Below are 15,500 nucleotides of genomic sequence, written 5' to 3' on the forward strand. Positions count from 1 at the left end.
GTACATGCATCAAATATAAATATAATTTTAATGTTTGCCTCAAATACAATGTATTAATTGTGACACTAGGGAATTTATGATTTAAAATAAGATTTTGTGGACCTTTGAATTGTTACCTTTCAGGAAAACTGAGCTGTACTAAGGAAAGAGATGCTATTGTCCTCATTCCGCTCAATCTATTGCTAAGGAAAATGAGTTCAGAAAGGCAGGATCACATCAGAGCCTTTGGGTTCAGTACCATCAAATAATTGACTCAGTCAGGCAATAAAAAATAATTTTCAAAAATGTTCACTTTTTAGTTCCAAGTTCTGCTCCGAGCATGCAGTGTAGGAAACAGATGTTATATTCTCTTGTTTTGGTCGCCTGTTGGAAATAAACACCAAATATGTAGGTCAAGAGAGTCCTGCATTTTAATGGACAATGAATGAGAAAGTACAGACAAATCCTAAATAGAAGACAATAATAAAAAATGAACACAACAGGAATTTGAATGAACTAAAACTGGAGTAAAACCAACTTGAAGCTTTTAAAACTAGGTGTTTGTGGCTGGGGAAACCCATTCTATGACTGTGTGTTTAGGAATTGGTTATGTTGGTGTGTGTGTCTGTCTACAAGCTTGACATACAACAAATATGGAAAAGGAAACACTCTAAGAGGGCATAAGAAAAAAGAGATTATAGTCAAAAAAGGGAAAGAAAGGAAGCTAAGGGAGAGTCGCTGCTTAATTGATTAGATTGCAAGTGTATTTTGTGGGTGACTGTGACCTCTGGTGTTAATCTAGGGGAATTCCAGCACTTGCTTGCCTTAATGGAAGGAAGGGGAAGAAATCTCACTGTGAAAGCTTCTCGGTGGAGACCACAGACCTCTGCTTCAAGCATCCCCTCTTTTTCCTCCCTCACTCCTTTCCCTCTCGCTCGCGGGTGTGAGTGCAAAACACCCTTCACATCAAAAGTACCGTCTGTCTGCTTCAACTGCTTCACTTTGCTCCTATAGAGCAGTGATTCCCAACCTTCCTAATGCTGCGGCCCTTTGATACAGTTATAGAGACCCTCCCAACCATACAATTATTTTTGTTGCTACTTCATAACTGTTATTTTGCTATTGCTATAAATCAAAATGTAAATATCTGTGTTTTCCATTGATCTTCGGGAGTCAAGACCCACAAGCTAAGAGCCACTGCTATAAGGAAAAAGTTCCCACAAAATCAGAGTAACTGTATTTTTAATGACTGCATCTGAACTTAAAGTCGTCTACCAGAGAAACACTGATAACAAGGATGTCTTAATTGACACCTGTCGTGACTTATAGCAATTGTCAAAGGGATTCGGGCATCTAAAGATGGGGCAGCTCTTGGCGTTTCTAAGTCCATGGTTTTCACCAGGACTTCCAGTCTATTTCGGGCACAGGCATGTATTAGCAAGGTATCATTAACTGTGATCAGCTTACTCGAATGGAAGGATAGTGAGTGTCCCATTGGTCCGCTCTCCCTCTCTCTATGCACAATGACTTCGACGTTACGATTTTATGAGCTCTTATATTGACCATCTGAAGTAGGTCAATCTGAGTTTTGGTGTTCCTGAGGTTCCTCATTTTTTTTTTAAATTTTGCACATCTTCTTTGAGAAAAGTGAGGACTCCATGTCTCAGTAACTCACTCCAAACCAATGTCTACACTCACACATGGGGAGGAGGGCAAGGGAGGGAAAGAGAAAGCACAGGTTCAATATTGTTTACCCTTTTGTTTCTGAAGCCCTTGAGAAGCTTTCAGTGTGGTCTTTGACGAAGTCAGCTTAAGCTGAACACAAGGGGATGCACCTTTTGTTTTCCTTATGACATTTTAGTAAGTCTAGAACTTTATAATTTAAAATGAGTAACAGCTATTTTGATATTTAGGGAGATGTCTATGAAATCTTTTCTAAATTTATGAGCAGGTGATGAACATATTATTTTTTGATATACTTCTTTGAAGTATTTAGAGATAAAAACTAGTCAAATGTTTCAATCAGTCATCTACAATGAGCAAAGAAAAAGAAGCCTGTTCAGTTTGTTGCAAAGTGCACTAATACATATTGGGTGGATTTAAAGGATGAATAAATGGAAGCTTTCACTTTAAATTCAGCGTCCTTCTGTGTATGTGTCACCACATCTAGCTTTAGACCCCTTCTGTATGTGAGGATGGCTTTGAACTCTATTCCTCCTGCCTCCATCTCCCAAGTGTAGGGTCTCAGGCATGCACAACCACACCCTTCTTTCTCTGGAATTATTTGTGCACTACCAGCTGCCCTCAAAATTCAACAAATCTCTTCATTCTAAACACAATTCGTTTCCCACTTTGGAGATATAAAACAAAAAACAATCACACTAGATAATAAGATTAATGTCTTTGATTTTTAGCCACTAAAATTCAATTCTTAACCAAGATTATTAAGAAATTCAATTCCCAATCATTCATTATCTCCTGTCAAGGATTATAGCTCTAAATGCAATTCTATCCCTTTTCCTTCTCAATCTATTTGCTTGTGTGCACAAAAATTCTCAACTGCTTAACACACTTGCAAAGAATATCCAGAAATAAATTATTCACTCAATGGCACTGAGCACAAACACACACACTTTCAAGCCGATACCTGGTAAGCAACTTTAGGGCAGCTGCTGAGTAGAATGTCAAGAAACTGGATCCAGCTGAGAATTCCAATTACCTAATGAGAGCGATCCGCTTTCGCTTTAATGTCTTGATCTAATCTCTTAGCAATCTCCACCATAAAAACTATTAAAATCACAATTTAAAATTGAAATATCTAATTGGCCAATTTCATTTTTTTCCTTTAGAAAGACAGGAATTTAAATTCACAAAGAAACACCAATGATAGCCTTAATGACGGAGTATTAATCAAGAGTCCTCAAAAAGACCTCCTACCGTTTTGTTTGTGTATAGCTCAATAAGGACACACCATGGCAAAATTCGAAGTGCAACTTTACTGGTTTATTAGAGAGTATAATTATTCATTATCTCTAAGTCTAGTGAAACTCCATGTCCAAGGGCAGCGATTGTTCAGTCGAATCACCACCACGGCATTAATTGGCAGTTAGATGGCTACTGGCATCAATCAACCTTCATGAGGCCCCTCGCCCAGCCGCTGCAGTCAAGGACGACAAGGAAGATGCTTGGCGTCTGCGCATTAGTGACCCGCCTTTGCTTTGTGTCTGTACTGCAGGTCTGGAGGAAGAGGAAAACCAGAGAAGCTGGCGGTCTGCGGTGGCTGAGCAGCCCCCAGACCCTGGAACAAGGCTCGTCTGCAGCACCAAGGTAGCCCTCGGACCTACCCACTCAGGCTGCTGGACTGCCTGAGCGCCCGAGCCCCGGACCTGGCAGCCAGGGGCGCTAGCCCCTCATGTTCCGGAGAACGCGCAAATGTGAGCTGGCGCTAGTGGGGAAAGCCCTCCGCCCCCGCCAGGGGGACCCGGGAAACCCGAGCGGGCTCCTCCCCGGACGCCGGGGATCCCCTCCTTCGGCCCCGCCCTCTCCTCCCCCTGCCCGGGCGTCGCGAGGTTAACCCTATCCGCGCTGCAATGCTCGCCTCTAAGAGAGACAGCGCTGCCAGTCCCAATTCTGGGACTCCATGAGCTAGCCGACCGGGACAGATCCCTGCTAGGGGTTGGTTATGATCTCTCAGAGGCCAAGTCGGGCATCCGGCTCTGGCTTTCTCCCAACGCTGATGCATTCGCATAGGTAGTTGCCAAACTTTTTTATTTTTTTTAAACCCCCTACCCAAAGCCTTGCCCCCGCAGTTACTTGGCCAGCAGCCTGCAGCCCACTCTCGGAAGGACGATCGGGGGAGAAGGAGTGGGGCTAGCAGGTGCTGTCTTGCAGCCCTACAAGGCAAGAGGGCGGGAAAGTGGCTCGGGTATCGCACCGTACTGGCGCCTGCCCCATGACCAGAGTGGCCAGACGTGCTGCAGTGCCCCAGGCAGGTCATTCGGGCTAACGTGTCCCGCACCAGTCGGGGGGCCGTGACAGTAGAGCGAGAGGCATCGCTCTCTCTCCCACCTCTGCAGCCAGCCGCTATGCGTGGGGGAGCTCAGTCTTCCCAGCCATGGTCTCGGACGCAAGCGATCCGCAGGTGGAATCCCTGCCCTCGAGTGTCCTCACCCCAGCCGGAGCTGGCCTGTGCCCCCCGGGGTTTTCATTTTGCAGATTCCCCTCTCAACCACTCTCACACACACATATGGTCCCCTAAGCCGCGCGCGCCGCAAACTCAGTCTCGGTCCCCGCAGGTGATGTCATGCCCATTGTTTTGGTGCGCCCAACCAATCGGACTCGCCGCCTGGATTCTACCGGAGCCGGCATGGGCCCTTCCTCGCACCAGCAGCAGGAGTCCCCGCTCCCGACCATAACGCATTGCGCAGGGTGCACCACCGCCTGGTCTCCCTGCAGCTTTAACAGCCCTGACATGGAAACCCCATTGCAGTTCCAGCACGGCTTCTTCCCAGAGCAGCCGCCGCCACCGCCGCGCTCCTCACACCTGCATTGCCAGCAGCAGCAACAGAGCCAGGACAAGCCGTGCGCGCCCTTCGCGCCCCTCCCGCACCCTCACCACCACCCGCACCTCGCACACCAGCAGCCGGGCAGCGGTGGCAGCAGCCCATGCCTCCGGTGCAACAGCTGCGCCTCCTCCGGTGCCCCAGCGGCGGGGGCGGGGGCGGGGGATAACCTGTCCCTGCTGCTCCGCACCTCCTCGCCCGGCGGCGCCTTCCGGACCCGCACCTCTTCGCCGCTGTCGGGCTCTTCGTGCTGCTGCTGCTGCTCGTCGCGCCGGGGCAGCCAGCTCAATGTGAGCGAGCTGACGCCGTCCAGCCATGCCAGTGCGCTCCGGCAGCAGTACGCGCAGCAGCCCGCGTCCGCCTCCCAGTACCACCAGTGCCACAGCCTGCAGCCCGCTGCCAGCCCCACAGGCAGCCTGGGCAGCCTGGGCTCCGGGCCCCCGCTCTCGCACCACCACCACCACCCGCACCCGGCGCACCACCAGCATCACCAACCCCAGGCGCGCCGCGAGAGCAACCCCTTCACCGAAATAGCCATGAGCAGCTGCAGGTACAACGGGGGCGTCATGCGTCCGCTCAGCAACTTGAGCTCGTCCCGCCGGAACCTGCACGAGATGGACTCCGAGGCTCAGCCCCTGCAGCCCCCCGCGTCCGTCGTAGGAGGAGGCGGTGGCGCGTCCTCCCCGTCTGCTGCCGCCGCCGCCTCTTCCTCAGCCCCGGAGATCGTGGTGTCTAAGCCGGAGCATAACAATTCCAACAACCTGGCGCTCTACGGAACTGGCGGCGGAGGCAGCACCGGAGGCGGCGGCGGTAGCGGGCATGGCAGCAGCAGCGGTACCAAGTCCAGCAAAAAGAAGAACCAGAACATCGGCTACAAGCTGGGCCACCGGCGCGCCCTGTTTGAGAAGCGCAAGCGGCTCAGCGACTATGCGCTCATCTTCGGCATGTTCGGCATCGTGGTCATGGTCATTGAGACCGAGCTGTCGTGGGGCGCCTACGACAAGGTACGGGCTTTAGCCTCTGAGTACCCTCCCGGAGTGGGAGCCAGGTGGTAGGGATGGGCGCCGTCGGGAACCCCCAGCCTACCGGGTCGCAAGTGTCCCCGATAACATCAGAGTGCCCATCGGAACAGCAGAAGCAGCTAGGACGCACAGCCATAGTCTGCTGGGCAACTCGGAGAGGAAAGTTCTCCGGGTGCTGAGAGTCCACCGCATCCAGGCTTGTTAATAAGTGACTCCTGGAGTCGGTAGGGAAAGCATGCGTGTTCCTCTACTGGTGCTCAAGTTTCGGAGGCACCTTTCAACCGAAAGCGCTTAAACTCCGGAGAAACTTCTCTAGCCTTTAGCCAGGTGCCTTGTTTTAGTCCTTGGTGGTGCCGACCCCGCAGCCAAACTCTGAGGTTTCCCTTGTTCCTGGCTCCTCTCACTTGGCTTTGAGGCCAGATAATCTGCATCTCAGAGCCAAGGCAGATTGCCCCCCCACCCGCGTCCCCTACCTTGAGTTCAGGTCCACGTGCTCGGAGCTGACTCCCATGGCCTGGAAGGTGGTTGAAAAGTGCTTCTCTCTTAAAGTGTTCCATCTAACTGTGTTGCAGGCGTCGCTGTATTCATTAGCTCTGAAATGCCTTATCAGTCTCTCCACGATCATCCTGCTCGGTCTGATCATCGTGTACCACGCCAGGGAAATACAGGTAACACAGGCTCCGCTGTTTTTTGAATGACCCCAAGCCATGCAGACAGAGTAGGGGGAAGGAAAGCAGGACAGCAGGGGGCCTTTTCCAAGCCACTGTGACCTTGCTTGAGGTACAAGAAGACACACACAGTATTGTGTCAGGACCTGCCGTGCAGAAAGTTAATTAAAAAAAACAAACCAATCAACACAGCATATAAACAGGCAGACCTTTCTGAGAGGTATTTGGTAGAGTCTTAAGATTTCCCTCAACTTCTTTAGGTGGATCAACTTCCATCAGTTACATATTTTTAAAGGGGAGATACACACTATCCAGAGTCTGGGTAGCAAGGTGTCCTTTCTTGATACACATTTTCTTAATGAGAAAGTCATTAGTGGAGGCCGTACCCATCGGTATTGCCTATAATTCTAACATAAGAAAATAAGTTCACGGTATTGCTAGACCACACCAACGTGAGAAAAGCACTGCCCCTTCTCTTTAGCACATTTTAGAGTGTCTTATTTAGTTCATAAAGTGTGTATAGTTACTAATCCAGTTCACTGGTTACAGTCGGTACATGATAAACATCACTTCACGGCCCTCATGAGCTCTTGTGCAAGAAAACGTTTGTTTTGATCTGTTCAGTTTGGCATTACCCACTTAAAAAAAGGTCTCGGTTGTTTTCTCTAGCCCACAGTCAGCGCACACACAAGCAAGTATTAAAGTTCAGGACTTTAAATAACTACAGAATTAGATTGATATTTTCAAGCTTAAATTTCTAAGACTACTGTTGAGCTATCATTAGTCATTGGTAGCACTATGAAACCCACAAATGTAGGATGCCTTAGAAAATAAAATATTGTATGCATTTTCAGGCAGTTTATGATCAGTTTAATTTAAACTATCTTCATATTAGTAATTGCTAAATTCACAGTAAAGATAGAAGAATTTAGTCTTTTTGTTTGTTTGGTTTTGGTTTTTGGTTTTTCAAGACAGGGTTTCTCTCTTTAGCCCTGGAACTCACTTTAGACCAGGATGACCTTGAACTCACAGAGATCTACCTATCTCTGCCTCCCTAGTGCTTGGATCAAAGGTGTGTACCAACATGCCTGACTGAAGAATTCAATCTTAATGATTGTCCAAATGGAATAAAGATAAAGTTAACTCCAAGAAAGAAGGAAAACGACTTTATTTTGCTTTTTTGTTTGTTAAAACTTTGACAGGTGTGTTTTTGAAGGGATAAGTTTAGAGAATGAGGGTAAAAAGCAAGTGTTTGGAGTGCGAAGTGATATACTAAGGTGCATGGGGTTGAATTTTAATATTAGGACAGTTTACAGAATCATCTTTAGTGCAGTCCGCATGATGATGAGATTTTGAGATTCTTCCACAATTCTTTCGTGGTACTCTGCAACGCTTTAAGCCTGAGTCATTTTGACTTGAAGAATGGAAGATCAGAAATGATTCTTTGATTTAGTTTACAGATAGGGACAGTCAGAGGAAGTGAGTAGCCTTGCCAGACCTGGAGGTAAGAGGCCCAAGTTGGAAGCAGGTGCTGCCCTCTTGGCTTCTTCTGGTCTTCTTCCTGCTGAGCCTTCCTGCTGCTAGCTCAGAGTCCTGCAATACAGAGGGGCTTAATCTGGGTTTCCCCTCTAAACAGAAGCCTTTGGTGTATGAATAAGGCTAAGCTTAAAATGCTGCTTGGAGTTTTTCTTCTAGGTTTTTAAGAACTAAGTGACTTAGAATGTTTTGCATGAAGAACAGCGTGGTTTTGTTTAATCCATACTGAGAGACATTGCCAATCAATTATGCTTTTTATTACTCTTAAGATTTCCCAGTGTTGACTCTTCCACCCAAAAGCACACATCTAAACAAGCATTCATGGGGTGGGAGTGGAGGGCCACTTGTGTTCTCCTGAGGAACAAAATGTTTTCTTAAAAACATGAACTATAAAAGAATTATGGAGATTTTTGACCTCACTCAGAAATAAGAGGAGCTGCCCAGTATTAAATATGTGCCCTAGAATTTTGATACAGTGTAAGAATTCTAGAAATGCACAGACACTAATGAATACAATTTTATGCTTGAAACATTGTCCTCATTGGCTAATTTGTATATTTAACTGTGTTGACTAGACAGTTCAGCATGAGTGAGGATAGCTGGGACACAGATGGGCCCTCTGGAGAACACACGCAGTGGACTTATTTACAGTTCAGAACACAAACATCACAAAATGTTAGGTTGTAAAGTTGGGCTTATGATCTGTGTGCCGCTGTTAAGTCTGCCATGTTTACTACAAGGTAGAGACTTAGGTAATAATACTAAGTTATTTTGGACACAGCTTTTACAAAACCTCATTATTTTATCAAGAGGATTTTCTCTTCTAATAGTCTCATATACAATGCTTCCTTAATGGATATATGGGCTAGAGAGCTGGCTCAGCAGGTAAGAGCACATTTTGCTCTTGGAGACAACTGATTTGGGTGCCCAGCTCTCATTTCTCATGGCACACAACTGCCTGTAACTTCAGCTCCAGGGGAATCCAGGGCCTCAGGTCTCCTCGGGTCCCTGCGCTCATGTACACATACCGACACACAGACACATCATTTAAAAACACAATGTTTTTTAAAGTTCTTAAATTTTTTAACAAAATGGAAAGTAATAAATATATTTGGAAACTCTGAGCTGGAAGTCAAGAAGAACCAGAAAAAGTAGGAAGCGTCTCATTTATCCAAAGAACTTAATACTTTGCCCTGAAGCTCAGAGAAACTGAGTGTGATTATGATCATCATGGAAAATTAGTAGCTGTGCCCTCCTTTTAATGTTATTTCTATCACTATGGGAAGTGTATTTCTTTCACGTAGCTTTTTTTGGCTAATGGACACTTCAGGGCTTATTATAAAGAATACCAAATATATTGACTTATTTCTGAGGTAAGGTGGCAAGTACAGGGGCTGTATTGTCATTTGGGGCCTGTCCTTGAGTGTAAGATATCATCAAAAATGTCAGCTTTTGTGTCTTCCTTTTGGCATATCAGTATGGTCATTCAATAGTGACAGCCAGCCAGGGTGAGTTTCTGGTGCGTGGTGTGTTTTCCCATGGCACTGAGGAAAAGCATTTTAACTGATGTCCTAACGGTCTGTCCACGAGAATCCCTTAATCAAGCCTGGGAGGCCCTGACATTTTCACGGAGAACCTTGGAAAGCAAGACTCAGTGTGACCTTTGATAAAATGTTTATACACGATGTGGCAACATAAAATGGTTCAGGTGACTCATGGGTAGAAGTGCTTGGATTAAAATAGTGTGATGGGGAGGCTTTAGAGCAGAACACAGAGTGGTGCAATTCAGCTTTAGGGTCCTTTTTCAGTACCACAGACAGCTCATTGCAAGGGCTACATATATAGTTCATTTTCCTGATTGCCTTCCCTCCTCACAACCACAAATGAAATCACCCCACCTTTTTTAATTTGTCAGAATGCTTATATAGAGTCGAACAGACTGGGAGGCGGTCTGGCTAAGCACATATTGGGTTTTTCCAAATTCCTGTTTGCCTTTGCTTTCTGCAGCAATCAGCAAATCTGGAAACGAAATGCAGGAATAAAGTGAATATATAAATAAACAAACTTTAATACATGCCTATGGAATCACCATCTTTTGACAAACCCAAGTGACTGTAAGGAGTGTTGTTAATTCAATTTCAAATTTTTTTGTGATGCTGACTTAAATAGCTTTTTACCTCCTGCCTCAAGGTTAAAGAGCAAGAAAAACAGAATCATGATTTCTAGAGCCATTTCTATTTGTCCTCACCCCTGCAGTAGAGCTGGAGATAATTTTTTAACAGAATAAATATAAATGAAAGTCTATCCTTAAGAAAGTTTGAAGATAGAGTTCACAGCGGCTTTATTATCAAAATTAGTTGTTTAGTATTTTTAGATTTACCAAAACAAGACTGAAAAGAGAGAAAGGAAGCCCCTTGGAGTGCTAAATGGTCTTTCTGGTTCTTATGGGATTCAGAGGACTGGCAGGTCCTATACTTTACATTGGAAAGTATTTTCCTTTGGTAGTATAGTTATGTGATAAATAGTACTAGGGAAACATTTAGTTTTCTTTGGATGATTTAGGAAGGAATGTCTCTCTGCATTTCTTTCAAGCTTGGATTTCAGACATTGATTATGTAGTTCTATAAGAATTGAAATTAAGACTTCTCGTCACTTGTGAAGCCCGGCCCCACAAAGGAGGAGGGTTTGCTGAGGATGGGCTCTTAGTGACCTGCCTGTCTCCTGGACAGTGGGAGAGGCTTGCCTTCTCATTAGCTGGTCGGCTCTTTTCTCCCTGTAAAGGACTCCGGAGAGAAACTGACTTTCACACTTCTACAGGGAACATGTGAATCCTCCCAGACTATGCCCAAAATATCACATATAGTTTTTTTGTGGTTTTACAAAGTAGCAACTACAAGTAGCAAACACAATTCCAACAGCACAGCTACCTTCTAGGTACACTTAGTCTGTTTCTTATGAATTCTTTTGGAATTTCAAAATCAAATATTTTGCAGTAGCTGTATACAAAAATAACTTGCTTTTATTCCTTAATGCGTTTTGGAAGTGTTTCCCATCAGTCCTAGTGACCTAGCTCATTCTTCTCTTGCAGCTGGGTCTTATCCTATTTTATGAGGTGATATGGATTGCTTTGTTGGCCCTGTGATGAGTACTGATGAATAATTTGGTGTTTTCTAATTATTTTTAATATATATAGTATGGATACATTTTCTTTTATATATTTAATATGTATATACATGTATATACATGAGAATGATATATTCCAGCAGTAATATTGCTGACTCAGTGATAGGGCCAGAGGGGTAACTCAGCATTGACAAGACCCTATGTTTGAGCCTTATCACCAAAAACCCCTTGATAGACCAGTGTTTCTGTCCCTGTTTGCTTGAATGTTATTCGTCCACAACAAGCTTAATCCTGGATATTATAAGAGATACTTTTATCATTTAGTTCTTTCCAAGGTCTCAAAAGCTTATTGTCTTCTTGAAAAATATTTATAGATAAAATATTTAGGGCATCGCAGGCTTATTTGCATCCATTTTCGCTATATCCAGCAGCCAGTATAATGTCTAGTATCCCTGCAATTGAGTAATCACTATAAAGATGTGATCAGGAATGAATGCTTTGAAAATTTGTATTGCTTGACTTTAAAAAGTTTGAATGAGGTTAGAGAAGGCAAAGAGGATTGACTCGGGTTCTGTTGTGTGTGGGAAGTAGGTGAAAGATGTACCTACAGGGAGACTATGTGGCGGCTCCACAGTTGCTAGGGCAGGAAGCTGACCTACTCTGTCATGTAATTAGCAGCGCAGGGCCTGATTCTATACTGCCCACACTCTCCCCATCGGTAGCAATGATGCTCTGAAGCCTTTTGACTCTGTGTATACTGTAGTAACGGAACCACTCAGGACGAATTTTCTCCACCCGCCGGTGTAAAGGTCTCTCCATTATTAATGCACGCGACATCGAGTCAAGTGGTCCGGGTGTGTTTACAGAGCAGCGTCACAAATGAATGGAGAGTAGCTTCAGGTTTACCCCTAGTGGCTTTGCCTGACTGTCTCATTTCTGGACCACTTTGTGTGTAGCTCGAAGGAAGAGGCCCCGAGGACTGTCATTTTCCCACACCATACTTGGAAACCTGCATTGATTTAATGTGGGGGAAATCACCTCTTTGAGAGGATATCTTCTTGTTAGGGAATAATATGTTATTAGTTACTTTGCAATATATTTCAACCCAAACTTCCTTAAGAATTCTGTTCATAAAACAAGAAGGACTGACCTTAGTCATGTTTATTCCGGTATCATACCCAGCATGAGAATGCCCTTCATGTCATCTTGATAAAAGTATTTAGCCAGTTGCTGTGTGACCATTCTTCCTGGAAGGTTGTCTGTCCCATCATTAAGCAACAGTTTAAAAGTTTGGAAGTGGTTTGAAAGGATTTTCTTCATGTTAAAATGAAGTCTGGCTTTATTCAGTTCTTAATCAATGTTTTGAAGTTTTCCAGGCAGGCCTGGTGATACACATCTGTTATAGCAGCACTCAGGACACAGCCAGGATAATTACTGTTGAATTCAAGGTCAGCCTGGACCACGTAGTGATTGTAAAGCTACTTTGGGATACAGAGAAGACTCCTGTCTCAAAATAGAAAAGCAAAACAACAGCAACTTAAAACAACAGTAATAAAAATTTGAGCTTTTCAAATACAATATGGTAAATAATGTAGAAAGGTTCATTTATCTGACCCAAGGATCTAGTGAAGAAGGGATAAAATAGAAAAAATAAATAATAAATCCTTGGAAGTCTGATAAATATCATGATGAGAATAAAAAGGGCCGAGACAGAAAACTGGGGACGAAAGACAGAGGGATGAGTGGGCACTCTCAAGGAAGTGGTATTTAAACGGAGACATAGAAGAAAAGAAGTAGCTAGTATCAACAGAGTCTGTGGTAGCAGCCTATGCAAAGCCCTGGTGACTAGGTGGCCTTTACTGTGCTAAGCAAATCAGTGTAACCCAAGCCGCAATGGAATGGTACCAAACACGTTTGAGAAGATGCAGAGACCTGCTGTGGAACCCTCCCCAGGCCACGGTGAGAGTTTTCAGTACAGTTGTCAAGTCACTGAAGTGTTTAAAGTAGAGTCGACTCGTGTTCTAACTTAATGTTCCAGAAGGGTTATTTTATTTTACACTGAAGGAATTACACTGACCTGGAGACTGCATAGCAGGCTTGGCAAGCTGCACCCTAGAGAGAAATGATGTTCACTGGCCTTGGGTAGTAGTAGTAGTAGAGATGAGATGTGAGATCATTCCAGATCTGTATTGTAAGTGGAATAAATTCAGATTCAAAAATCTGAGGCAAGGTCAATCCTGGATGCAGAGATCACTTCTGGGGCTCTATCTAGAGAAGTTGAGCTCATGATGTGGAAAAGGGAAGATTTGCTAAGCCTGGTGGTGCACTCTTGGGACCTCAGATGCTGAGGCAGGAGGATCACAAGTTTGAGTCCTGCTTGTATTACATGCAGAGTTGGAGCTCAGCCTAGGCAACTTATCAATACCCTGTGTCAAAAATACCTAAATATTCCAGTAATGTAGCTGAGTGTTTGCTTGCCTGACACCCACAAAACCTTGAGTTTATACCTCCGTACTGAGTGAAAAAAAGATTCACATTGAAGGATAGAATATGGAATCAATATAATGTTGTTGAAAGTATACTGATTTTATATATATACATAATTCTCATATATGAAGTTTGGAAGGAAGTTCTGTACTGGGAATTAACGTTGGGCATCATCAACATAGACTATTGAAGCTCACAGGGATTGATGAAGTCACTGAGAGGCAACAGTTAAACGAGAGGGCTGCAAGGCGATCAGATATTTCTGACATCTGGAGGTTGAGTAAAGGAGGAACTAGAAAAAAAGGGGTAGAGAGAGAGAGAAGGAACTGCCTTTGAGGTGGGAGAGGGCGAAATGGGGGTGTAAAAAGAAAAACACTCAGCACCATGCTGAATTGCTCACGTCCGTTAATTGGGGAGCAGGAGTGCTTTTTAGATTCGGCAAGTTGAAGGTCACTGCTGACCTTGCTGTGCGGTTGCAGTGGAGTGATCAAGACTGCGAACTGTAATTTCCAGTGTAGCAGAATAAATTGATTCTTTCCCATTTAAACAGTGCTCGTGTCCCCTTAAGTGGCCTCACAGTTAACCAGTCCTGGCTTTGTTCTTCGAATATTCCTCGTCAGGCTTTGTATGCCCGTCTTCACATTCTGCTGGATGGACTCCAATTTGGCCATTTTTTTTTCTGTAAATGAGGTCAGAAATGACCCAATGTAGCCAGTCAGGATCACACACACAAAAAAAAGTCCAACATTCTATCAGCTGTCACTGATCTCAGATGGCCACGCTTCCCAGAAACTGTCGCCCAACGACACGTATAAGCTCATCATTGGATGAAACGATTAACTTCATATTTTCAGGTGCTGTTCAGTAGTGTGTTGATTTTGTGGCAGTGGCTCTGCTCATCAGTATTGCTCGAGTCGAAATTCTGGTGTTTATGTGACATCCATTTTCCTCAGGTTTGGAGAGGCTTGTCTGTGGAGGCTGTGTGGGGTGTGCCTGGCTACAGTGTCCACACTGGGGCTGTGTTCCACATCCCATCTTGTTGTTTGCCACACGCTTGGCCATCAGTGATGTTTTCTTCAGCGTTTTAAGTAAAAACCACCCTGGGTGTTTTGACGATTAATCAATCCCTATCTCTCTGCATTTGCTATGATAATATCGCGAGGACCTGTCCTCTTGCTGAAAAGCCACATTTTGAGTGAATTGTAGTATTGCAATGGCCCAGCCTATTAACAGTAGCCTAGGACACAGGGTGATGTGTTTCTCATTGCAAGCATTAGCATATCTTTCGTGATCTATGCCTTTTCTTTTAAAATTTTTGCCTTTTGTCCCTCTAGGCTATAAAATTAATAACTACCCATGGTAGAAAATTGTAAAGCATAGGAAAACATAAAAAGGGCTACAAATTAGCCGTACCACCCTCCAGAGGTAATGATTTTTCCTGTTAGTCTGGGCTGGTATGGAGTAGATGGGTATGCATTTGCTATGCAGCTCTATAAAGGAAGCTCTTTTGATTATCCTTGCTATTTCTCTGCCATCACGTGTGCTCAGTAGCCATGTTTTTCCCCCTCCCCCATCACATGGCTGTGATCATTGCAATTCTTTTTCTTACATTTTTGGATCCTTAAAAAAATTAAAAGTATTTTTTTTTTAAAAAAAAAAAAAGTTTTTCCAATCCCTTGAAGATATTACTCAGGGTATCTCCGGTGATTTCCCAGGGATCATCTACCAAGAGAGCAGTTATCTTGTTAGAGGGTCCAGTTAAAGGGTGCAGTTTCAAACAGTTTGTAAACTTGACCAACTCTTAAAGGTTCCTGCCACTCCTCTTCTTCCTGGAAGTACTCAACGATGACTTCTTTAGGTGCCAACGTGGCATGCTCTGTGTTCGGGCCCAGAGTTCCAGCAACGTCTTTGACTATTGTGCTGTGTACATCTGGGGAAGTGCTTCTCTGTAACTTAGAGACTGTTTATTCCTCTATAGGCTTGGCTTTTATTATGAGTGGACAGTTTAGGAGAAGGCTATCCCTGTTTGATCATTAAATTTTGCATAGAAATAGTGTGAAAGCATTATTTGAAGGTAAGTTCAGCCCGCCCCCCCCCAAATCTATAGTTTCTGAAATCTTTCT

At 44.5% G+C, this 15,500-nt stretch overlaps 1 protein-coding gene across 1 annotated transcript in view; it reads left to right on the forward strand.

Moving 5' to 3' along the window:
* Positions 1–3,376: 3,376 nt before the first annotated feature.
* Kcnn2 (potassium calcium-activated channel subfamily N member 2) overlaps positions 3,377–15,500 on the forward strand; it is a 126,765-nt gene continuing 114,641 nt past the window's right edge. Inside the window, exons 1-3 of the mRNA XM_038329333.2 lie at positions 3,377–3,413; positions 4,275–5,545; positions 6,136–6,231. Of these exons, the coding sequence (XP_038185261.1) occupies positions 3,392–3,413; positions 4,275–5,545; positions 6,136–6,231 (1,389 nt within the window). The 5' untranslated portion in view covers positions 3,377–3,391. The remainder of the gene's footprint in view (positions 3,414–4,274; positions 5,546–6,135; positions 6,232–15,500) is intronic.

The sequence above is a fragment of the Arvicola amphibius genome, chromosome 5 (genome assembly GCF_903992535.2).
Source record: "Arvicola amphibius chromosome 5, mArvAmp1.2, whole genome shotgun sequence".
Classification (NCBI taxonomy): Eukaryota; Metazoa; Chordata; class Mammalia; order Rodentia; family Cricetidae; genus Arvicola; species Arvicola amphibius.